This window comes from Castor canadensis, chromosome 7 (assembly GCF_047511655.1).
Source record: "Castor canadensis chromosome 7, mCasCan1.hap1v2, whole genome shotgun sequence".
NCBI lineage: Eukaryota > Metazoa > Chordata > Mammalia > Rodentia > Castoridae > Castor > Castor canadensis.
Genome location: NC_133392.1, coordinates 26135742 through 26161340, shown reverse-complemented (window position 1 = coordinate 26161340; position 25599 = coordinate 26135742). Strand labels below are relative to the sequence as shown.

Below are 25599 nucleotides of genomic sequence, written 5' to 3'. Positions count from 1 at the left end.
TGAAATAGGGTGTGTTTGTTTGTTGAGGTGACTAGCAGAGAGGGAAGGCAGAGATCAGCGGTTCGGTGAGCTGCTTTTGTGGCCGTACACCTGCCTCATCTACCATCAACATTCCCTCCCCTCCCCACCCCACCTTGAGGGCATATGACCACAGGATTCCAGCAGCCCCCCCCCCAATATGAGAGAAGAGGCCATCACAGCTGGGGACAGGCAGGTCTAGAAGGAGCCCTGGGAGAGTGAAGAAAGCTGGGCAGGAGCACAGAGTGGGGAGGAGATAGAGAAAACAGAGAAGTGTCAGGACCCGGGTCCCTGACAGTGAGGCAAATGGAGGGATGGAAAGTGTGGGCTTCTGTTTGGACCTTGAGATTCGGCTGTAGCCTGGTTCCTTGTCTGTATGTAGGGTGAGAACATCTAACACCCAGTACGAGCCTCCATTACCTCTTTTCTTTTTTCTGGTACTGGGGTTTGAACTCAGGGCCTATGCCTTGAGCCACTCCACCAGCCCCTTTCTATGTTGGGTTTTTTTGAGATAGGGTCTCGTGAACTATTTGCCAAGGGTGGCTTCAAACTGCGAACCTCCTGATTTTTGCCTCCTGAGTAGCTAGGATTACAGGTGTGAGCCACCAGTGCCTGGCCTCTCTCTCCTCTTATATTTGAGTTTCCCTGGACCCTCTGAGAAGCAAGAACAGGGACTCACCACCATCCCCTCCTCTGGATGGGCAAAAGGAAGCTTGGGGAAGCCACGTGGGTGATCTACGTGAATTGTGCAGCTAGCAAGCAGCAGAGCTGTACATGAACTCAACACTTTGCATCCTACACCCTGTGGCTTTCATTCCTCTACCCACTAACAGTTCCCAGTATTTGCTTATTTCTTAAGCCTGTGACAGCCAGTGATGGAGGTGGCGTTTGCCAGGCCACGTGAGCCTCTGAACTGGGTAATGCTCAAAGAGCTGAGACCACTTCACGTTCTTGGTCTTACATGTGGTGAAAGAGAGGTCCTTTGGACAGGTCTGTCACACATGGGTGTGCAGTCTATGCACTTGACAATCTCCATGGGCACCATTCATGGAGTGTGGTGTGACTGGCTGCTGGAGCTGGGTAGCATGCACCACTATGTTTATAACCAGGTAGCCCTGCCTCTTCCACCTGTCCCAGGCAGTCTCTCTGTCCTGTTCTTTCTTTTCTATCTGTAGTTCCCACTCCATCTGCCTCTGTCTCACTTACCCTGGCATTGTGAGAATAATAGGTATGGAGTGAGGTGATCAGTTGGCTCCCCCTTAGTCCCCTCCAAGACCCACACCCTTGCCTGGCTCCTTCGCCCATCAGCTCTAGAGTGAAAACTGACCTTTTCTCTCCATTGAGAACCTGAGCTGCTCAGGGTAAGTGAACTGCTCTGAGAATAGAGGTCAGGTTGGACTTTGGCCATATATGTGGGAAACCTGCATGACTAGGTGACTCACCTTGACCACCAGGCCCAGAGCATCCTAACTCCAGAAAGTGCAAAGGGCTGCTTGGTTTCCCCATTGTTCTCCAGACATGGAAACAGTACCCAGTGCTGGGCGACTAGGAACCAGAGACTTGAGTTCCTAGTGTAACCTTAACCAATTATAATTTTGGGAAAATCTGACATCACCAGGCTACAGTTTCCTGCTTTGTAAACAGGCCAGTTAATGTCTAGCGTGACATGCACAGGTGAAAGCAATGTTATTTTCATGCTGAGTTTAAAGTCTGGTTGTAGTGCCCAGACTGCTGCTACTTGGTAGGTTGTTTTGTGCTGGGGCAGCATGTGTGGCCTAAGTCTGCATTCAGCTGAGAGCTCTGTGACACACAATTAAGAGCAACAACTCCAACCTGGAGTGGCATCTGAATGGCATGACCTTTAGTTTCCAGGAAAACCTGTTTCCCAAGTACAGACACATCCTCATTTTCCAGCCCCGGGGTAGAAGGAAATCAAGAGCAATCTTTGGCTATAGCCTCAGGACAATGGTCCCCCATTCCTCTGACCCTTGCTCCTCCACCTGGTTAGTGCTGCCTAGCTCCCTCTCTACTGTGTTCCCACATCCTCAGTCTCCCTGACTGGCCTCGGCTTTGGCCCAAACCTCCCAAGCATTAAGGAAAGGTTTAAGCTAATACTCACTCTTTTGGGGGGTTGACATCTTCAGGTCGAGCCTCAAAGAACCGAAAGACTTCATCACACTGTGAAATGTGGGGTGGTAACCGGACGAGTGCCTGTAGAAACACAAGAAGAAAAGGCATTAGGTGCAATGAATCTGAGAACAGGAAAACCAAAAACAGGGTCAACAGTGAGAGGGAGGCTTAAGGACTGTGCCCCAGAAAACACAGTCAACCAGCCACACACCCACCACACACAGACAACTCATCAATGAGTTAACAAGCCAACTTATGAAATAATTTTCCATCTATCTATCCATATTGATTAAAAAAAACCCAACTAACCAGCCAACTAATCAATCAACTAACCAACCAGATGACTCAAAAAAAAAAAAATCCATTAGCCAACCTATCAACTATCCAGCCAATAATTCAACCAGGCAGTTAACGACCAGCCAACCAAGCAACAAAACAATGACCACTGAACCCTCAGTGGTCTCAGGACCCTAGGAACTGGTCATTCTGTGTGAAACATGAAGAAATCCTCTCCCTCCAAGCCCACAGAATAGGTCTAAGATCTTTAACCTATCAACATGAGTTCTTATCCTATCAGCCTCATCTCCTACTTGTCATACTCTCACATTCATTAGACACTGACTATAGTTATTCAACACGTTGATAATTGCTACCAGGGACACTGGGGTACTCTGATGAAGTCTGATAGACACTAAGAAGCTGAGGATCTCAGGAAGGACTCTTTGAAGCTGGGCCCTGAGGATGAGTACAAATGAACTAGTCAAGGGGGAGCAGAGAGAAAAGCCTTGCAACTGCAGGAACTAATAAACGTTAGTATGGCCCAAGAGCACAGAGCAACCAAGAGGGGGCAAGGGAGGTAGGCAGGAGCCTGATCTACTAGGGTCTCACTGAGCCAAGCTGAGGACGTGTAGAGGAGTAGTGTCCGCTGATGGGAAATGAAAGGCTTCTTAGAAGGGTAATCATGAGCTAGGTTAGTGGGGGTTTGCAGGATTTGGACAGCAGGGAGGAGAGGAGCAACATCCAGTGGGAATAAATCAAGGCAAGAAAGTGGCCAGCATGAGCCTGCTGTCCAGGGAGGGTGAGTCTGCTATTGGAAAGTGGGGGCTAGGGAGAGACAGTGGTCGGAGCTGGTGTCACACCCCAGCCAGCACTCCACACCCTGCATCCAAGACCACACTGGAGCCTGGGCCTGATCCAAAAGGAAGCTCTCAGAGGAGCCAAACTGAGACAAGAAACCCTCAGCTTGCTGGGCGCCAGTGGCTCACGCCCGTAATCCTAACTACTTAGGAGGCAGAGATTAGGAAGATCGTGGCTCAAAGCCAGCCTGGGCAAATAGTTCCTGAGAACCTATCTAGGGAAAACCTTTCACAAAAAGGACTGGTGGAGTGGCTGAAGGTGTAGGCCCTGAATTCAAGCCCCAGTACTGCAAAAAAAAAAAAAAAAAAAGGACTGGACCTTGTCACATGCTCGTGACGCCCCCAACCCCACTCCAGGACTGGTTTCAGATGCAGGATCCCCATCCAACAGCTCCCTGCCAAGCACGGTCCTCCCTGTGCCACTGGAAATCCTAATGGTCCCTCGAAGGCAGGATTCCCACCTCCCAAGTTATGGATGAACAAACAGAGGCTCAGTGGGGCTATCTGGCCTGCCCTGGGCCACCCATGGAGGCTGGAAATGCCATGCAAATGTCCAGAAGCCTAAGATCCAACAGTGGTAAGACATGATCATGAGGCCAAAGAAAGGCCCAGGTGGTCTTAAGGTTGCTTGGACAGAATTATAGAATAGGGGAAGGGAAGTATGGTCTAATTCTCTGAGCCAGTTAGACAACTCAAGTCTGTCACCTAGCACCAGGCATCCTACCAGGAGGCCCTTCTCCGTGCCAAACCCACACCCAGACAAGACGGAACAAGATGCAGCAAGACTGCACCTTAGCAGGTAAGAGAGCACTTTGCAAGTCCAATTGTTCCTTCTAGAGCCCATGGCTTTCCCAGGGACTTCGACGTTCCCGTCAACAACCAGGAACAGAAAAGAAGGGAAATGAACATTAAGTGAACAGATGCCCCAGGATGGGCACCGTCTCCAGCCAACTACTCCAATCATCTGACAACAGCAAGGACTTTTTGGTATGTGTGGGACATGGGCTGAGTCCGGCTGCTATACAGACAAGGAAGATATGACATGCCCTCAAGAGAGCACCTCGAATGATGAGTCACCTCATTTTTCCTGAAGGGAGACATTGCCTCTGCTTGTGATGGAGACACTGAGGTTGTTGAGTGGGATGAAGCCATTAATAGTGTACAGTGGCAGAATCCAAGCTCCCTGCTTAGAACGAATAGAGTGTGGGGGACCTGTCTCCAAAGGGTTCATGTTTCCACCTAACTCACACAGATGGGCAGTTTTCCTACCCAGGAAGGGAGGAAGGGAAAGGAAAAGAAAAACTGAGAGAAGAGAAGGACACAGAGAGAGAGAGGAAGAGAGGAGAAGGGGAGGGAAGGAGAGCACTAGGAGAGCAAGACTCCTGAGGGGAGGGGTTCCCAGGAGGAGATGGGCAGGAGGTAGGACAGGGCCGTGTGCAGTGGCACCAAGTGACCTCCCTGTGAAGGGCAGAAGGAGGGACGCAGGACAGCACAGGGCAGGTTTTAGCTGGCTCAGAGTGCTTATGCCTCCCAACTCAGCGCTACCCCCACCCTGGGCACAGACCCTGGGCCTTGCGCCCCGGCACCATGGCAAACAGAGGAGCTCTTCATGCTGACAGAAAGCAGCATGGGGGCAGAGGACGCGTGGGCCTTGAGGGCTTCAGACAAAGAAGCCTTTCGGTTGAACAACCGCAACATCTTTGCCCAACAGGGAGCCTGTGGGGAGTGCCCCTCCTGACTGCAGGCTGACAAGAGGCTTGCAGACCAGAGCGGCTGCCTTCAGGGCCGCTGCCAAGCCCAGCTGTGGCCAAAACCACTTGGCAGGAGAGGCTGGTGCTGAGTAGGCTCCCCAGGCCATGCTGGCAGAAACTGTCAGAGCCGGGGAACCCCAAGTCCAGCCATGCTGAGAAGGGCAGAGTGGGGACCAGATAATGTGGGTAGGGCCAGGGGTGGCACCTGGCTCAGGCCTCCAATCTGGCAGCAGATATTCATGGCATATGCCATGTGGAGGGTTAAGCCAAGCAAACATGGGCTTGAGTCCTGGCTTTGCAGCTCATGGGCTGTGTGATGCCAGATGTGTTACCTGCCCTCTCTAAGTTCAGTACATTGGATTTGATATGATAACTACCATACTGAATGGTGTGAGTACCACCAATTATGACTACGATGATCCCAGCTCAGGCCAGCCTACTGTTATATCACCATCATCATTGTCACCATTATTGTTTAGGTGAAAGCAGCAATGATACTAGAGAGCTAGTATCATTGGGCACCAGGAGACCTCCATCCTAGCTCCAGTTCTGCAGTTAGTTATATATTTGCTATGTGACCTTGGGCAGATCACCATGTCTCTCTGGCTGTCAGTTCTTCCAGGATAAAATAGATTCGCTCTGGAATCCTAAAGTATATCTTATGGAATATCTGCTTGACAAGGTAAGAAGACTTCGGTGGGCGTGTGTGGAATGGTGCCTGAAGGTCCCCCTGGCCTGGCTTGGACATCACAATGCTTGTTAGCTTGGCAAAGCCTCTGAGAAGTCCTGCAGGAGCTTTGTTTAGGCCAGTGTTTACTATTAATAATGACATCCTGGGGGACTCACCTGTGTAATTATCACATTAATTCTAAAGAAGGGTATGACTATGATTCCGATTTTATAGAAGAAACTAAAGCCCAGAGAGGTCATTCCTCAAAACCACACAGCTTTTTTTGCACCAGGTGTCTGAATCCAGAACCCTTGCTCTGTCTGATCTCCTGCTCTCTAATGTGTCCAGGCTTCCTCTAGGTATTTGACTATGGAGCTGGAACAGCTTCTGGTGACAGTCCAGGGAACAGGGCCAGGGCAGACCCAGGTTAGAGACACTCTGAAGGTCCTTCCAGCTCTAAGAGCTGTGGCTCTAGGGCAGGAAAAGCACCATCACTAGTGAGCGCATCTGTGTTATCTATCGATCACTCTGACAGCCTTCCTTAGGGCTCAGGTAAGCAGAGAGGGTCCCGAGGCAGTGGGGTTGGAGGAGGGCCTGAGTGAGCCTGACCTCCCACCATCAGCATCAGGGGGCAGCAGGCTGTGAGGCGGCTAAGGGCAGGTCTGGAGAAATGGGGTACCTGGGTTAAAGGACTGGTAAAGAGGCTTTGAAGAGCTGTCCAGGTTTTATGACCAGCTAGTCCTGCCAGTTCTCCCTTTTCCAGTCTTAAACTGCCCTGATGTCTACACCACCTGCCCTCCCCCACCACAGGCCATTTTCTTAGCACCACCAGGTGTTGTCACAGCATATGGTGGGGTTTGGACAGGGAGAGGTGGCTGCAGGATATGTTGAAGTCTCCACTCAGACACAGAGGTGCAGAGTCTGGTCTGTGAAAATGCAAGTGGCACAGGAGGTACCATGACCCACTCCTCACGACCCACTCCTCAGATGCCTGGCTTCTAAACCATCATCCTCCACAAAGCCTGCCACTTTGGAGTGGTGCTGTGTGTGAGTGTGTGGGAGGGGGTCTGCAGTTTGGTCTGTGTGGCCCCCCATTATGTCCCCACCCCACCCCTGCTGGGCTGTCTTCCAGGATCATCACTGGAAAAGCTGGGGGCTTCAGTATTTCAAACACAGGCCTCTTTTTGAAGGACTCAGCAGCGGCTCCTGTTGAAATACAAATAATGTCTAACTCTCCTCTCCCTAGCAGCTGAAGCCAGTTTACAAGGGACTCCAGGACACTGGGGCCTGGAAGACTGGACACCTCTGAGACGGTTTCTGTCCTGTGATTTTCTATCTTATCAGCAGCCTGGGGTCGTTTTCTGCTCACTAATAACAATAGGAAGATAACAGACTTGGCTGTGAGGAGCAACTTGTCTGGGGAAGATGTCCCCAGACAAGAAGTCACTGTCCTGCAGAGTAGAAGCTAGCAGAGTTCTCTGGGGGGCGGGGCGGGGGGCGGGGAGGATGAGACCATGGTGGGGGGATCGGCTTCCTGGAGCAGATCTGCAAGGCCTCTCCTGAAAGCATCCTCCCAAGGTGGAGGGACACAGGCCAAGGGGCAGAAGCCTGGCTATTTGGGAACAGGCTCAGGTCTGGCTGACTGAACTGCAAGGTATGGGGGAGAGGCAGGAGTGGAGCCCTGAGTAGCACCAGGAAGCAGTCCACAGACAGTCCAGCTGGGATGCTCAGTTCTTAGTTGTGGCTGGGCCTCCCTCACCCCCCAAGGCCTCTAAGAAAAATAGGGTCACAAACAGCTTTCTCTTAGAAACGTCTTCCCTGAGTCTGCCAGGGAGAAGGAGAGATTCTACCAGATTCTACTGAAGTGGTTTCCAAGCACGAAACCACTTAGGAAGCAGGAACGATCAGCATTGCCATGCCTCATTCTCCCCCAATAGCAGCACTTCTGGCCTAGGCTCACCCTCAGAGGGACGACCACAAGAACAAGGTCACCCTCTCTGAGAGAAGAACCTACTATAGTCCGTGGTAGAAATGTCCCACAGTGGGAAGCAGAACACTGGGAACTAGGAATTGCCGCCACATAATAGCCTGTTTCCAATCTGGGAAGTAGAGATAGAAATGAGGGAGTCTGGGAGATTCAGGGGAGTGATCAGGAGGTCCTCGGCCCTTCAGTGCTAATCTCTTGGTGGGCTCAGACTTCCTGCCCCTGTCTGCACTGAACTTTTTCTTTTTTGGCAAGACTGAGGTTTGAACTCAGAGCCTCAAGCTTGCTAGACAGTCACTCTACCCCTTGAGCCACTCAGCCAGCCCTGCACTGAACTCTTCATCCCTGAAAACAAGTATGTTGTGGACAGAAGAATAAAAACAAGGTCAGCCATGGGGACAGCAAAAAAGTTCTGGTGGCCTGCACTTGTGCAAATGCCATTAACATGTCAAAGGTGAGATGACCATTCTGGAACATTCTCTCTCGCACACATACCTCCCACTGGGATACTTTTGTCTCCTGAACAAACACTGAAAACCTGTATTTCATGCTCAGGAAAGGGCGTATAGAGTCACATTAGAAATTCTGAGTCTGTCTGAGCTCCCACAGTTCAGCTCATGCTTGTGAGTTGGATGAAAGTCTTCAACGTGTCCTGGCCCCAGAACCATTGCATGGTAACCATGTAACCATGCTGCCTGTTAAATTCATTTATGGAGCTGAAGAAATACCTCTGGAGCCCTTCTTGATAGACACCTGGTCCCCGAGTACCACATAAAACAATTACCTGGCTGGCGCTTGGGAAATTTTCCATGGCGCTCATTCAATTTACTCAATATATACTTAAAATTAACATGGAGATTCAGACTGTTACCATTCCACGAGGGGCTGGCTAGCTGGTCAGTAAGGGCAGAGCCTGAAGTCTGGGGAGAGCCAGTGCCTGGCCACATTTTCTGCATCTGAGTGCTCCATCTGCAGCCTAGCCTCACAATTTGGGGTGCACTTGGATCCCTACCCAGTCCCCGACTCTAAGCCCACACTGTCCAGGTCTGAAGAAGAAGATGTTGTCCAGCAGGCAGAGAGGCATATGCAGGGGACTATAAATAAGGACTTCAGGGGCTGGTGGAGGGGCTCAAGTGGTAGAGTGCCTGCCTAGCAAGTGTGAAGCCCTGAGTTCAAACCCCAGTGCTGCCAAAAAAAAAAAATGCTAAAAAATGTCCATATATTCAAGGATAGAGACAAGGAATGGACTGTACATGGCACTGGACGTGAAGTTGGCTGTGGTGGACAGTGATGCTGAGTGGTCAGAGATGGACTGTCTGGGTGGAAGTGACCATGGACTACTGCTGGCTTATCCCCAATGACCCTTCCAATGCCAGTGGGTTTCTCAGACAATCAGTGCACAGATCCCAGCTTTCTAGTTCAGCAGAATTAAAGGTCAGTGTGCTCTGCCTCCGCTCTGCCACATTCTCAGAGTGAATTCCTGCCTGAGCGATGGCCCCTGTCACTGCTCTTGGCCCCGTTGCTGCTCGGGCTCCCATCCATGCTAATCAGGTTAGGAGGCCCCTCCCCCTGCAGACCCCACATCAATGGGTCCCCAGCCACTAGCAGTGCTGGAGCCCCAGAGCCCCTGAATCAAGAGTCCTGTTCAAAGCATGATCCCAGGAGATAAGATGCTATCGGTATCCTCCTCTGGCCAGTATGGGAGATGTGTTGGACTGCAGATGCCTTGGGGCCCCCTAGCTCAGGCTGCTCTGAGCTATAAATCCTGGCTGGAAAAGGCTTCTTCCTGCCCTCTGCCCCTTCCTCCATTAACTCTGTCCATCTATTTAACTTCTTGGGAAAGGAATAAAGAGAAATCAAAACTCAGGCTGAAGCCATCAATTTAACTAGAAACAGTGAGTGCCCTTTAACGAGAAAAGTGAATATTGATCTAAGAAGGGCTTCTTGCTCAGGGGAATTCCTCATCACGGCATCCTTTTAGGACAAGGCAGAACGTTTGACCTGGCCATAACCCACACAAAATTCAAACTTGGGTTTAATGCACAGTAAATGGGAGCATTTGTCTTCCTTTGAGGCTGGGGAATGCCAGTTAATTTAACAAAGTGGTTCTGATTTAAACATTTTTATTGCTAAGTATAATGATTCAGAATTATAAAATGTAATAGCAGAAAGGACCTTACAGGTAACAGCTCTGTGTAAGGACAACATTTCAGGAGTCACTAGGCTCCCATTCAACCTCTGTTAGGATAGTTGCTTTCAACCTATTTATTTATTTATTTAGACTGGAGTTTGTACTCAGACCCTTGTGCTTGCAAAGCAGACGCTCTACTGCTTGAGCCATACCTCCAGTCCATTTTGCTCTGGTTATTTGGAGATGAGATCTTGTGAACTATTTGCCCAGGCTCGCCTTGAATTGCAGTCTTCCTGATCTAAGCCTCCTAAGTAGCCTGGTGGTACTGGGGTTTGAACTCAGGACCTCACACTTGCTAGGCAGGCATTCTATCACTTAAGCTACACCCCTAGCTCTGCTTTTGTACTTTTTATTTGCTTCTATTTTATTTATTTATATTTGTGGTGCTGGGGACTGAACCCAGGACTTTGCACATACTCAGTAAGCAATCTGTCACTGAAACATCCCCAGTCCTTTATTTGCTTTTAATAATGCTTTTTTTCATTTGCTTGTTGATTTACTAAAAATGTTTTGCCTTGTAGTAGAAAGCATCAATGACTGCTTCCTCTGAGCCAGACACTGTTCTGGTCCTGACAAGTGTCAGCTTATTCTATCCCCATGACCACCCTCTGCAGAAGGACCATTCTCCTCCCTGCTGTACAGGGAAATGGAGGCTCAGAGACATTAAGTAACTTGCCCAGAGTTCATGAAACTAGCTGGGGGTTTGAACACAGGCAGTCTGGCCATCCAGAGTTCATGTGTCAAGGACACAGAAGAGCAGCTTCACGACCTCACTGCAGGGGTCCTAGACTAAAATCAATGCAGAAGGGCAGGCATGCTGAGGCCCTGCGTTTGGCCCCAGCACCACCAGGGCAGGGAACACACAAACAAGCAAAAAAGCAGAAAGACAAACGGGCTCTGGTTTATGACATTGCTGTTACTCCCCGCTTTCCTGTTTGCTTTTGGTATTGACCACTCCAGCATCTTGTGTGTGTATTTGAGACAGGGGAGGGAGGGTGAGGAGAGAGAGAGAGAGAGAGAGAGAGGTGGAAACTGAGGCTCAGGAAACCAGCTGGGGCTTTGAGGAGAGGAGGCGTTTGCCTCTACAAAGATGTGTACATGAACATCTGTATGTATCACGATGTCTGTGAAGAAACAACTGAGTATTCTGGATTCCGCGGAGCTCAGAACTGACTCCAACAACTGTCCAAAAGGAACTGCAAGAAACACTCTTTCCACATCCAGCAAAATGCCACACACAAAATCCCTTCAGCAGGAGGCCACAACTTAGCTCCCAAACTGTGTGAGTGATTTAACCAGCATTTTGTAAACAGGAATGTTTTCTGAAAGGAGTAGAGTCTTAGCTGTCAGCCAGAGGCCTTCGTGCCTTAGAGGGTGACCCAGCCTGGGGTAAGCCCTCCCCAAGAGACACCACTCCAACCCCACTGGCAAGGAAAACACCAGGCCTCAGGAGGGCTTTGTCCAGACAGCTTCCCTCCTCACAGATGGTCAGGCCCTTGGGCAGAGGGTCCAGCCCTCCCCTTCCCCTCCCTGCCCCAGCCCAGCCTTACCCGGCAGTACTCATCGATGGGCTTCAGCCTCTTCACAGCCACATCCCGGATGTGGCTCCTCCGGAAGAGGATCTTGCCTGGAAGAGAGATGCTCATGAGCTGTGTGATTCTGGCTGAGCTGCCACAGGGACCCACCCAGGCCCCTCCCCTTTATCTTCTCAGCATCTTAGCTGGCTACCACCTGCTCCCACTGCTGCCCACTGTTAAGGAAACAAGAGAGGAGTGGTCACCTCTCCCTGGGGGCAGGAAGCGCCCACGGCTGAGTGCCCAGGGCCTCTCGCTGGAGGCTGCCATCTTGGGCTTCTGTGAACAACTTGGCCAAGTCACTGTGTCTGGGTCTACGGCAGGATCAATGCCCAACATGGGGCTGGCTTGCAAGTGACCTCACAAATAAATATAAAAGTGTGACCCAACCCACATGCTATGTTCTGTGTTCAGGCCCATCCCTCCTTGAGAAATCGGCATTCATTTCTGCCAGCCAGGCAGGAATTCCTATTCTTAGTTTGGGTGGGTGGCTATTTCCAGGGCGGAAACAAGCCATCGTCAAGGGATCATGACTGCCCCAGCCTGACTGTGGCCTGGCCTCTCTGTACACACAGCCTACAGCCATTCAGGCTGCTGCCAGTGGGTTGGGACATCCATGTACAGGTATGGGCAAGGCTTACAGGAAGTGCCAGCCCTGCAGACCTTTCCAGAAGGCCCTTCCTTGCTGCTGACCTTCAATTGTGATGAATATATCAACGTACATTCCTTTTCCAGTCTGTTAAATTTAGCTGGTTCTTTGTTTTTGTTTTTCGGTGGTGGGGGTGGTCCCAGGGTTTGTAATCTGGGCTGTGAGCTTGCCCGGCAAGTGCTCTACCACTTGAGCCACAGCTCCAGCCTCTACCTGCTTTGTGTTGCTGGAGACTAAACCCAGGGCCTTGGGCATGCTAGGCAAGCACTCCACCTCTGAGCTACAGCCCCAGCCCAGTCTAGTAAATTTAGAATCTGAGTTCACTGGTCTGATGTCCAAGTGCTTACAACTGGCACTTGTGTATCTGATGGATGTCAATGTTCAGAGCCAATGCCCCGTTTCAATAGGCCTTACTTAAGGATTGGTCAAGATGAGATCAATCTTCCCATTTCTAGAACATCCTCAGCACTGTCACTTGCCATATCCTGCTGTGTGTTATAACACTGATGACCCATCATGGGGCCCGTGGAGCCTGGCATGTGATGAAGGCTCATCCAGAGATATAACTCACATCTGTTGCAGTCTGCCGACTGCCCTCTGAAGTCCTTCTTCATTCCCAGTCCTTGTGGAGCTAATGGGGCTAACCCCTTCCACTCCCCCAACAACAGGGGAGCCTAGTTGACCAGAATCACAATGACTGGCTCAGGGATGGGCAGGTCAACCTGCACCAATGAGAGTCAGCCCTAGACTTCTCCCAGTGGCTAAACTGGGAGAAAGCCTGGCACCTCAGGTAGACAACTTTATTATTGCCTGAGAAACAAATGGAACAAGAGAAAGGAACTGTGCCTGGCACAAGTCTGTGCTCAATAAGTGCTTCTTCTTCCTCTACTTTTTTTTTTTTTTTGGGTGGGACTGAGGTCTGAACTCAAGATTTTGTGTTTGCAAAACAGGTGCTCTACCACCTGAGCCACACCTCCAGTCCAATTTGGTCTGGTTATTTTAAAGATGGGGCCTTGTGAACTATTGGCCCAGGCTGGTCTGGGACTATGATCCTCCCAATCTCTGCCTCCCAAGTAGCTAGGATTATAGGCGTAAGCAAACAAAGGCTTCTTGAATGATTAAAAAGCAGAGCCAAGAGATGGTGAGGAAAAGATTCCTTTACATCATTTCAGTAGCTGAAATGAAATTCTGTACCTGGTACTTTTCACGTGTGTTAACAATAATGTTCTTTTTATTTAAGCTAGTTGGAGATGGATTTTCACCACTTGCAATAAAGGGGTCCCATTGCCTGTGAGAAAATACATAGGCTGAATGTTAATCCATTCGAGCGTCTGTCAGGGTCCGAGTAAGATACTAAGAAAAAGGGAAACATTAACGTGGTTTAGGTTACTTCCCAAGAAGCCACCCCAGAAACAAGTCTTATGTAGGAGGCAATCCCCAAAACCATCACTGGGGAGAAGGAGAGTAAGGCAGGGCAGGGCAGGGGGAATAGTCAAGATGGCTGCTCTCTGAGAACAGCTGTAACCCAGTCCTGCTGGAGATCTCCAAGAAATGATACAGAACACACCTGGTGCCGGGGGTTCTTACTGAGAAGGACATCAATTCTGGCCAAGAGGGTTCCCTCAGGTGGAGCCCCATTTGTACTGGGAAGCAGTCTTTAGCATGCAGAAGGAAATAGAGGGGGCATGGGGCCACAAAAGCAGCTTTTGCAGCCATCCTGGTGTAACTGCCCCCCCAGTTTTGGTCACTAGCCCTGCCTAGGTCAGACAGGGGTCACCTGTGTGACTCACTTCCCACTTGCACATCCTGTGGCCCCTTCCCTGTGCTCACACACTGCACTCAGCATGGCGGGGCACATAGCAGATGGCCAGGAAGTACCTGCTGGAGCCTCGCTTTTCTCCCCAAGCCTCCTCCCCAAGCTCTCCTTCCTCCCATGTTCCCAGGAGTCAGAGCACAGCCACCTCCCTGCAGACAGGCTGCACTGTGCAGTGCACCTTGTCACCAAGACAAAGAGCTCTGCTGTGTGTTTCTTTGGAAATGAGATAACGGTGATTTATCAATACAGTAGAGATGCCACCACTTTTCCTAGGGGAAGACATCACAGATTTGGTTCTTCTTCACCTCCTATCCTTTTTTGGTTGCCTGTGGCCTTGTTGCTGGCATGCTATAGGAGCATGTGTGTGCAGCAGTGGGGACACTGGGTAAAACCAATGCCTGGTGAGAGGAGACTCCTCTCAGGACTGACAAGATGATGGGTGGCCCTGGGCTGGAGTTCTGAGCCTTTCCCAGAGCCAGCTGTAAGGAGCTGGAGGTAATCCAGGCCAAGTGGCACCAGTGGTCAAGAGGTACCTAGCAGGACCCTGAAGGGCCATGTGAGGAGCAAAGGAAACATGGGAGTCAGAGGAGGCACTGGGGCCACCCTGAAAACAGAAACCCCGGCCCTTTCTCATCCCATCAGAGGACAAGAAAGGAAAAAGGGCTGGGCCTGCCTTCCAGCCCCACCTTGAGGGTGGCTATACCCCTGGCTGAGCCTTGTACCCCAGAGATGTGGACATTGCTCTGGTCCAGTGGGAGAGATGGAAGTAGTTTTAAAAAAAAATGGCCAAGGAACACTCAGGCCTCCATGAGGTGCAGAAATTCAGAGGAGCGAGGGAGGGGGAGGCAGGCAGGACAGGAAGGCTCTGCCTCACTCCGCATCATACTGGGCTCTGAACATGGGCCTCACTTGACACCACAAGTGAGGCCACCATGCCACCGGGGTGACACCTCTCAGTCCCCTTCACAAGTCTCATAAGGTGAATTTTGGCACAAGTCAGTTGACTTTTGGAATCCCACCAGAGCTGCCCTCTTTCCCGCTGAAATCCAACAGGATCCAGGCTTTCTCTCTTTTCTTAGGCTTCAGTGACCCAAGGGGATGAGGGAGGGTAGGTCTGGAAAGGGTTCCACAGTCTCAACTTCTCTGTGAGGAATCCAAACCGCAGTTGGAAAGCCAAACCGGCAACCGTGTTAAAGGTGAGAAGGGGAGAAAGGAGGTGGAGGAAAACCCCCATTAAGGAAGCTGAGACCACAGAGCTTTAAAGGGTGCTCATCAATGTCCTGCTGCCCCTTTTGGCAGGGCCCTGTGGCTGTCAGTCGTCAAAGCCCTGTGGATGCTCTCCAGAGCACCATAGGCAGATTACACAGGCCTAGGCCTGAAAGAGTGAACTCAGCAGGATTTAACTGGTTCCTGAAAGCTGAAAAGAAAGCCAGTCTGGCATAAATAGCGTGTCTCTCTTCCTGTCAGTTGGAGATGGGACCAGTGAAGGCACAGGGACCTTGAGTGAAGAGTCCTGGGTGCAAGTCCTACCTGGGCTGAAGCAGGCTATGCAACCTTGCAGGAGGTCGCTCCTCCACTGGGGCCTCTGTGTTCTCACCTGGAGCCTGAGGCTCCATGGCTGCTCCCTTCAGCTCTGAGGTGGCCTCACAGTAGTGTGGTGGACCCAAGAGGGGCAGAGTAGGAGCAGTAGCAGCTGGGCTTATTCCATCCTGCACTTCTAGAATTTTTCATTAGGCTTCTTGCTCAATCCTGGCACTAACCCTGATGCAGGTGCTTTGACTAGGCCCATTTTGTCCAGGAGGAGATGTAGCTCTGAGGTTGAAGGACCTGTCCAAAGTTACATAGATATTAAGCGGCTGAGTTGGGATTTCAACTTGGGGTTTTTAAGCTTGGGGACCGGGGCGGGTGGGGAGAGAGGGTTCTTTGGTTCAGATCCTGTGAGGCCTTAAGAGCCATGGTGAGGGCTTTGGATTTTATTCTATGTGAAGGGAGGTCAGAACAGTCAGTCCCACAGGCCAACCAGAGTCTTCTGTGAAAAGTTGTACCTATGGGTCCCCATGGGTCAGGAGACTGGGGATACTGGAAGAGCAGGAGCAGTAAATGACTCTGCTGTCAGGGAGCCACACCTTGGCCATGACCAGTTCTGTGGCAACCTTCACGAACCAGGTATGTGTTCTACAAGTGGACTAGTACCCAAGTGTATGGGGTAACCAGAGGGCTCTGGCCACAGAGGTGAGAGGGAGCTAGCCTCGGGACTTCTTCTGGTCTGAACAGGCTGATCTATTCCTGGCAGCCTTCCCCTTCAAAGTACACAGTGTCAGCTTGCCATGGTGGCATGCACCTATAGTCCCAGCTACTTGGGAGGCTGAGACAGAATGGTCACTTGAGTCCTAGCTATTCAAGAGGCAAAGATCAGGAGGATCATGGTTTTGCCCAGCCTGGGCAAATAGTTTGGGAGACTCTATCACAAAAAAACCCATCATAAAAAAGGTGTACACCCTGAGTTCAAGCCCCAGTACCGTAAAAAACAAAAACAAAACACCCATTCAGCCATCCATCCATCCACCCACCCAGGGCCATCTTAGTGGAGGCCAGCTGTGTTGGGTTTGTTCTAGGAGTATTGCAGTGAATATGACACGCAGGCAAGACTTTTCTCTCAGGTGTTTACATTCTATTTGGGGAGGACACGTACATGGGAGGAAGACAGTAGATTTTTCATAATTAGTGAGTAGTTTGGATATACGTACATCCTACCCTCCCTCCAAACAGGATAATGTGAAGAAGTGCCTGAAGGGTGGGAGAATTCAGAGTGGTCAGGAAAGTCTGTATGAGGTTTAGTGGAGACAAAAAGGAGACAGACATGCAAAGCTGTGCGGTGAGAGGAGGCCACAAAGCAAGAGCCCTGAGGCAAAAAGAGACAGACAGGTTGGGAAGTTAGAAAAGAAGCTGTGTCAGAGTCTGTAAGCCACAGAAAAGAGAATAGTCTTGTTATAAGCCTCCTTGGGCCTACCTACCCAGATTCTGTCCTGTCCCCAAAACATGGATTCCAGGCTGCTTCCTCCAGGAAACTTTTCTTGAATGCCTGCCTCACCCTCCTTTGTCAACCTCCAGATCCCTCCAGGTCAAGAATAGTCCTCCTTAGAGTTACCTTCTCCCTTTTAGGGTGTCCCCCTAATTTATAGACACAGGGTCAGCAATCCCTGGGTGCAGGGAAGGCACCCACTGTGGCCTCCAAAGACACAGATGGTTCCAACCCTGCCTCCCCAGTGAGCCCAGGGAGCCTAGAGGGTCAACGGGAACTCAGGAAGAACCAGGTGGGGACCACAGAAGGGCCATGGAGCTCACAGAGTACACAGTGCAGGGCCCTCATTCTTCCGGAACCCCCATTTTGCTGAGTCTGAAGACACAGAGGAGAGGGGCTGTGCTGGTCTCCTCGGGTGGCTTAGCATGGCAGGGGTTTGTTCCTTCTGGGTTCTGGTTCTGGGAGGCCGGACAGCTAGTGGAGATGTAGGTAGAGCTATGACTCCCCTAAGGCCGCAGAGAAGAACCCTTCCTCACGTCTGCCAGTTCTTCCAGCCATCCGTGGCTGTGGCACATCATTCCAACCCCTGCCTCCCACCTCCTGTGGGTTTCCCCTCTGTCGATCTCAAATCTCCCTACATTTTTCTCCATTACACCTGTCACCGCCATCCTAATTCTAAGATGAGCAGATCTGGAGATCCTTGACATAATCACATCTGTAAAGACCCTTTACCAAATAAGGCCACATCCAACAGTTCCAGGGATGTGGACCTGCACGTATCTGTTTAGGGGCCGCTGTGATAAGAAGTTAAAAGGGAGGACTGGGGCTGGCCAGCCCTGGCAGTCTCGCTTCCCTAACTGATGGCAATTGCCCTGAGAATAGTGACAATTTTTTACACTCTATGCTCTGGCAATGCCTGGCCCTGTGCTGGGTGTAATGAATGTGGGAACCCCGATGCCCTGGAGGGACCAGGGAGTGTCTGGAGAGAGCAGTGAGGCTCTCTAGAGCACTAGAGGAACAAGGGGAGCTGGCAGGAGCTGAAAGTTGAATGAAGGTGGCAAGGGTGTTCCTGCTGATGGGCACCAGAGAGACAAAGTCCCCAGACCAATGACAGGATGTGAGGCTCACTAGAGGCTCCCCAAAAGTGACATGTATGCTTCTGGGGTAACTAGCCACAGGCAATGGGAAAGACAGACTTAACCATCTAGGTTAAGTCTGCTGTTCCCCCAGCAACCTGCAGTCTTAAGACCTGACAATGGGTCCCCATGTAAAGTGGACTAGGCAGTGAACCTGTGTCTGGCTCCCTCATCTCTGTGTGTTTTGAACAGTGTCCAACAGTGTATTTTTTGACCAACTGATGAAGACCGAAATTGCTGAATTTATCAAGAGCCTGGAGCAGAGGAGGGTATGGAAAATATATGGCACAAATCCACTAATGGTTCTTCTTTGTGAAAAACAAAACAGACAACCCCTCTTTCACTCTGTTTGATTTCAGAGGGGCTGCTACTGACCCCCTACTCTACAAACAGTCCAAGTGAGAGTCTGCTTGGGATTTTGATGCTATGCAAAGCACCAAGAATCCATTCTAATATGAAACAACCTCAGAGCGTGCTTCTTTGATACCTGAGATTAAAGAACCCCTATTTCATTTCTTTGATTCAAGATTCTGGTTAAAATATAAAAAAACTCTCCCTGAAGAAGGACTCAGTGAGTCTCATCAGTCATTCACACCTGAGTATGACTAAGCATCAACTTCTCACTAAGTTGACAACAGGGTCTAGTTAGAGGACAGAACACAGTGTAGAGGCCTTGAAAGAAGGGACACAAAAGGGAGAAAGGAAGGATGGAGAGACTAGGTCAGTGTTTGCTGATTTCCTGTTTTCCTGCAAGCAGGTCCTGCCCCTGATGTTCAGCTGTTTCTTAGCTGTGCAGTCTCCCAGGCTTCACCTGGGTGAGTATTTCCTCAGTTGGGTAGCTTGTGGGCAGACCCTGCTTGGCTTTCATGCTGTCCCTGAAGCTGAGTTGTCACCTCTGAGTTGCTACAGGTGGGGCTGCAGGCCATTGGTTCCCTTGCTGGGCTGCTTTTAGCCTGGGGACAGCCAAGATGACATCCCCCAAATCTATCCAGGGCTTGGCACCTGCTCAGGCTCACCCTGACTAAGAGCTAAAAGGTACAACACCTGGCTGTGCTCATCCTTCTCTCGGGCTGGGGGAGGCCTAAGTGGCAGGTACACACGGTGTGGATCAGGCCATTCTGGTGGGTGAGGTCAGCAGTCAGCGGGTCCTGACTCCATGTCTCTCCAAGTTCTGACTCCCATGAAATTCTCTTCCACATTCATGCCAAGACCCTGCTCCTGGCTTGAAGACAAGCCTGGCAGGCATCAGTGGGTTTTGCCTGCCAGCCTTCACTCCCTTTTTAAAGAAGCTACTCATTTATAAACTGTCACCCCTAGGCTTCTAGGGAGCATCATTGTGTATTTCTGTCACCATCGGGGAGACATGGGCCTGAGAATAAAGTCAACAGAAAAGAAGCCATGTGTTGGTGGCTCACACCTATAATCGTAGCTATTCAGGAGACAGAGATCAGGAGGATCACATTTTAAGGCCAGCCCCAGCAAATAATTCACAAGACCCTATCTCAAAGAAAAAACCATCACAAAAAAAGAGCTGACAGAATGGCTCAAGTGGTAGAGTGCCTGCCTCGCAAGCATGAGGCCCTGAGTTCAAACCCCAGTACCACCAAATAAAAAAGAAAAAGAGCTTGAGACACAAGATATGGTCACCTAGATCCAGCTTACCTGAAACCATTTCTTCTGGTCTTTGGTTATGTGAACCAATACTCCTACTCCTTTTAAAGGCAGATTGAGATGAGCCTATTTCTTGTCACAAGGAGAGTGTTTACTAGTATATCTAGGTCTGCCACTTACTATTGTGTGACAGGAGACAAGTCAAAACCTATTTGAATCTGTTTCCTCAAACAGCAAAATGGAGACTATAATGATGAACTTAGAGGTATTGTAAGCAGTCAATGAACTAGTGTACAAGTGCCTGACACAGGGCCTAGACCATAATGAATGCTGAACAGATAAGATCTCTGGTAGCTGACAATTCCAGATCAAGAAGTGGGGTGGAGTGGGGTGGGGTAGGTGTTGGTACCACTCAGTCCTGCCTGTGTCCCGGCTGGCATATGACATCTAAGCACCATGAGAGTCTCTCAGATCTTCCCACCTGGCATCCCCTTCAAGGCCAGATGCCCCCAGCAGCAGCATTTTGTGGTTCTCCCAGCCCATCTGCGCACCTCCGTCTCTCACATAGTTCCCATTTCTCCTGATGGTCACTCCTCCCCTGGCCTGCTTCAAACAGCAGAAAAAGGATAATGGAAACTCCACCCCCCACCTTGGGGCAGCCTTGGGTGTCTCACACGGGTGAATGTCCCCTCTACAGCTCTCCCTGCTCCTCTCTTCCCCACACACCCATGTCCACTGGGTCTCGACATGGAACAAAACCTTAATTCTCAACTAGGCGTCATGGCGCATGCCTGTAATCCAGATACTAGGGAGGCTAAGGCAGGAAGAACTCGAGTTCCAGGCCAGCCTGAGCTACACAGAAAGACCTTGTCTCAAGAAAACAAAATAAACAAATAAATAAAATAAAATAAGAATTGTAACTCTCCTGCTGCCATTTGGTCTCACAGTAAGCATTAGAGCATGTGCGGGGGGGGGGCTAGGGGTGTGTGGAGGTGGCAGATAATGATCTCCTGTATTCTGGCCTGGCAGTTCCCATACTCAGCACCCAGAGCCAGCTTAAGGGAACGAAAATTGTAAATCTTGGGCCATCCAGCTGGAGGCAGTGGACCAGGGTGTGGACTGCAAAGCGGATAGAGGCAGGCTGTGACACCGCTGGGTCCTGGGCACCATATGCTCATGGACAGTAATCAGTCTCCTCACCCACCACACAGGGTGCCAGCACCAGAATATGATTAGAGTCAGCACATGGCCTCTCTGAGTAGCTGGGACTACAGATGCACATCACTGCACCCGGCTTGATCTTATGGCTTGATTCCCCATCCTGCGCTAGCTCCATTCCCAATCTACCCTCCAGTGTGTGTGTGTGTGTGCTACTGGGGATCACACCCAGAGCTCCATGCATGCTAGGCAAACACTTAACCACTGAGCTACATCCCAGCCCCCAGAATAATACCCTTACATGCAACTTAATGCTTAATGCTTTCAGCAACTGCTCAGAGTTCTGAGAATAAAATCCACACTTCTTTCTGCAGCCTGCAAGGCCGTGCAGGAGCCGGCTCACGCCTCCCTCCCCCCAAGCTCATGCTACCTCTTTTTGAACCCACGCTGCAAACACACCCCACTCTTCCAGCCAGGGTTGTGTGTCCACTGCCCCCTTTCCCAGGACCTGGTCCTGCTGCTCTTGGCACAGCTAATGCCTTCCACCCTTCATATCTCCTGCTAAATGTCACCTTGGCAGGACACTTGGAGCATAAGAAGTTGCTCCCCTCTCTCTCCCAGGCCTGGCTTGTTTCCTTCTGAGTTTGTGCCATTCATGAAGATCCTGCTGGGCTTCTCCCCAGGTGGTCTCCACAGTGTAGAACTCAGGCTTCTTGCAGGCAGTACTGCTCACAGCTGGGTCCTTAGCGCCCAGCACACAGCATGCAGCACACACTGGCCAAACGGCGTGTGCTTAATGGTCAATGAGTGTGTGTCTACATGATCTCACTCTGGGCATCTGTTACTTATACACATTCTGAGGATGCCCGCCAATGTAGGTCACCCCCACACACTGGAAGCTGTCACCTCAGAGCAGGGGTAGGGTGAGGGGTGGATTCACCCTTCAGGCCCCAGACAGAGCGGGGCCAGAGAGCGTGGTTAACTCGGAAGCCAGCACCAGGGCCAAGCCGTCTCTGCTCTACTCTGAGTGGGTGTGGGTGTGGTGGGCGTGGTGGGCAGTGGCTCGCCCTCCCTGTGGGAGCAGGGAATAAAGGACCCCATTCAGCAGGGTGGCCTGGGCTCCTCCCCTGAAAGGGAGCTGCCCTCAGGAAAGGGGACAGAGATGCTGGGCAGAGCTTCCTGGCAGCCTCTCCCTGTGGCATGGTCCACGGTGTGGGGGGCTGGGCCAGAGGGACAGAACTTCCAGGGCTCAGAGAGAGAGACTCAACAGAAAGGGCCAGCATTGTGGGTGAGAGGCTGTGGGCAGGCAACGGTCCTAGTTCAGTGAAGACCTGAAAAGCGCTTGTTCACCACTGATGCTCTGAAGCGGGGAACATCCCGGCCTGCAGAGGCCCAAGGAACACCGTCCCATTGCCACAGGCCTGCCCAGGCCAGCCATGGGGGGAATTTGCCTGGCTCTCTTGCAATGGCCACTGTCCCCAAAGTCTGCTTTTCTTGCTCTGCTTGCAGAACTGAGCCCAGACAGTCCATTCTGTTCAGTGACCTCCCAAACAATGTTTTCTGTGGTTTCAGCCCCTCCTGCAAGGATGTGATGTTAATATGAAGAAGACAGCCCAGGCATTGAGCATGGGGTCTGTGTTAAGCATTGTGCCCTATATTTTCTATTTATTATGTTATTTGATCTTTATGGCAACTTACGATCTAGGTACTGGGATCTACAGTTCCATTTTACAGATGGGTAGGCTGATGGTCAGAGAAGCTGAGTGACCTGCCCAAAGTCACATTCTAGTAAGCAGGAGAGCTCAGCTTTGAAGGGTCATGGTCCCTTTCTCCAGGCAGACAAAGGTCCTGTGTTCTTAGTTCCTTTGCTACAGCTGTCCCTGCACCCAGGGCTGTGCAGTCCCCTGGTCCATCTTGTCCGGGAGACACATCTCACTCAAGCTGCACCCATGAGCAGGTGTCATTCATTCCATCCCTCTCAATGATGGGTACCATAGTGGAGGCTGGGCTGTGATGGTGACCACCAGACACAGTCCTTGCCCTCACAGAGGACGTGGTGTGTGGACACTGTGCTGCAATATGTCAGCTAGGATGGGGACCCACAGGAGGGAGCCAGGGCAAAGGAAGTGGGTAGAATGTTCCAAGAAAAGGGAGGAACCTGAGCAAAGTTTCAAAGACTAAGGGACCAGGCCCATCTCAGCAGTTGAAGTAAGCTTGGTGTGGCTGAAGAGTGGGCATGTGTGCTGTGGGTGTTTTGAGGTTATTGGGGTCATAAGCGGTGCAAGAAGAGACTGAATGAGTGATGATTTGATCACAGGGGCCACTAAAGTTGCATATTCAGAAATAGCTGAGCTCATATTCAGAAATAGCTGAGCTTCTGGACCTTCAAAGGCAAGGACCACAATTTTTTACCTGAGAGGACACAAGCAAGCATTTTTTGGTTTGTTTGTTTTCGTTTTTTTGAGACAGGGTCTCACTATGTAGCCCAGGCTGGCCTGGAACTTTTTATCCACCTGCCTTGGTGAGTGCTGGAACTACAGGCATGGGCCACCACACTTGGCTCACACGCACTTTCAGATCCAGCCTGAGCCCTTCTTTCTCAAATCTTATGGCAGGAAACAGCCCCAGTCTGGTCACTGGTTGGGCTCATACCACATAAGCTCAGCCTATGGTCTCTCCAGTATCAACAGAGCCTACCTACCTAGATCACGGTGAAACCAGAGACCCTAAAAGCCATCACATCTAGTTCTTCACTGTCTGAGTTCAAAGCTGAGCTAGAGTGGGCCATGCCTTGCCCAACCTCATACAGTGAGTTACCAACTGGGCTGGACTCAGAAGGCCACTTGGATTGGCAGCCTGGTTCTGGGGTAGATATTACAGCCTTTGCACTTACAGGTTACCCTGCCTAGGGTCTCCAACTTGGAAGTCTTCCCCACATCCAAACTCTACCCCAATACTAGCCCAACAACAAGAGCTGTACCCACTGCAGTATTTCAGAGAACCAAGGCACCTATAGAGGTGGCCTCCAAGATGGCACCCATGGCTATTCCTCCCCCAACCTGGAAAGCGCTGATCTGTGGAAGCAACCAGATACTGTGGGGATGATGGTGTGGCTTTCAAGGCTAGGTTATAAAAGACACTGTAGCCTCATTTTACATTTCTCTCTTGGATTCTTTGCACTGAGGACTATGGAGAGGACTACCTGGCAAAGATCACTGAGGCCTCTGGCCAATAGTGAGCACCAATTTTCCAGCCACATGAGCAAAACATGCAAGAGGATCCTCCAACTCTAGTGAACCAATGCCTTGACCTCTACCTCGTGTGAGATTCCAAGTCAAACCATCAGCTAACCAATGCTTGAATTTCTGGCCCATAGAAACGGTGTGAGATAGATTTTTACTGTTTTAAGCTGTGAAATTCGAGGAGGAAATTCTATATAGATAACTAAAATACAGGGCCTAGCACTGCTCTTGGGAGGGCAGGGTAGCTGTGGGATTCCTCAAGCTGAGATAGTTTGGGCTACTGGGATTTGCCTAGGTTCCCTAAATTAGAATGGAAGGGAGCAGGAGCAGGATGAGAGTCACCTGACCTTCCAGACCTGGGGCGCTGATGGAGGGCCCCCATCACACTCGGAAGCTGAGCTGGCCTGGACCTGGAACCCGTGCCTGACTTCCAGTTTTGTGCTCGCTCTACCTTGGCCACTCAGGTTGCTTCTTTGAGAGGCCTGGACTTTTTTTTTGAGAGGCTGACTACAAACCAGCTGCTTGTCTCCTTAAGAGCTGGCTTGGCTTAGCTTGGGAACAATGGCGTCAAAATGTGGGCTGACTACTAAGCAGATGGAGGCATCGGGCCATGCAGAGAGGCTGGCGTCACCAAGAGCACCGCATCAGGAAAGCCTTCTTCACGGGCAAGTGGCCCACGCCTATAACCCCAGCTACTTGGGAAGCAGAGGTAGGAGGGTGAGGCCAGCCTGGGCAAAAGCGTGGAACCCTATCTGAAAATAAGCTAAAAAATGCAAAAGAACTAGGGGTGTGGCACAAGTGGCAGAATGCTTGCCTCACAAGTACAGGCTCTGAGTTCAAAACCCAGTACCTCAAAAAACAAAACAAAACAAAAAACAGAAAGAAAAAGTTCCTTTTTTTTTTTTTTAACCCACCAAGCTGTCTCAGCTTCAACATTTCTCCCAGGTCAACAAAAATACGGTGTCTGCAAGGTAGAGCTGATATCAAACCATCACCCCGTAGGTAAGAATAATCATCCCACCTTCACTTTTTTTTTTTTTTTGTAGCACTGGGGCTTGAACTCAGGGCCTTACACTTGCTAGACAGGCACTTTACCACTTGAACCATTCCACCAGTCCCCACCTTCACTTGTGTAGCATTTTGTGGCTTAGAAAGACTTCACAGGCAATCTCACTGAATTATCTCTACAGACTGCGAGATAGGCAGGTCTCCTGCCCACTCGGTCACTCACGCTACCTATGTGGAATAGTTTCAATGTGCTAGGTGACTATAGGCATGGCGATATATTGATGTGTTTCTTTATTTAAGAAACATTTACATAGGTTTAGCATATGTCAGGAACTGTACTAAGCACCTTACATCACCCTAATCCTATAGATCCCCCCTTACCAAGGTCACTGAGCACGGAGAGGTTAAGTAATTTATCCTAGGCTGGACAGCTAGTAAGGAGAAGTAGGGGGATTTGAACCCAGCCATCACGCCCTAAGCGCCACTCTCTTAACCAAGATGAA

General features: G+C 50.5%; 1 protein-coding gene across 6 annotated transcripts in view; it reads right to left on the bottom strand.

Annotated features, from left to right (window-relative positions):
* Positions 1 to 25599, bottom strand: part of Sh3pxd2a (SH3 and PX domains 2A) — a 213285-nt gene that overhangs the window by 103973 nt on the left and 83713 nt on the right. For all 6 annotated transcript variants that reach the window (XM_074078377.1, XM_074078375.1, XM_074078376.1 and 3 more), the window contains 2 exons: positions 11431 to 11507; positions 2138 to 2229 (listed from right to left, as the gene is read on the bottom strand). In XM_074078377.1, the coding sequence (XP_073934478.1) occupies positions 2138 to 2229; positions 11431 to 11507 (169 nt within the window). The remainder of the gene's footprint in view (positions 1 to 2137; positions 2230 to 11430; positions 11508 to 25599) is intronic.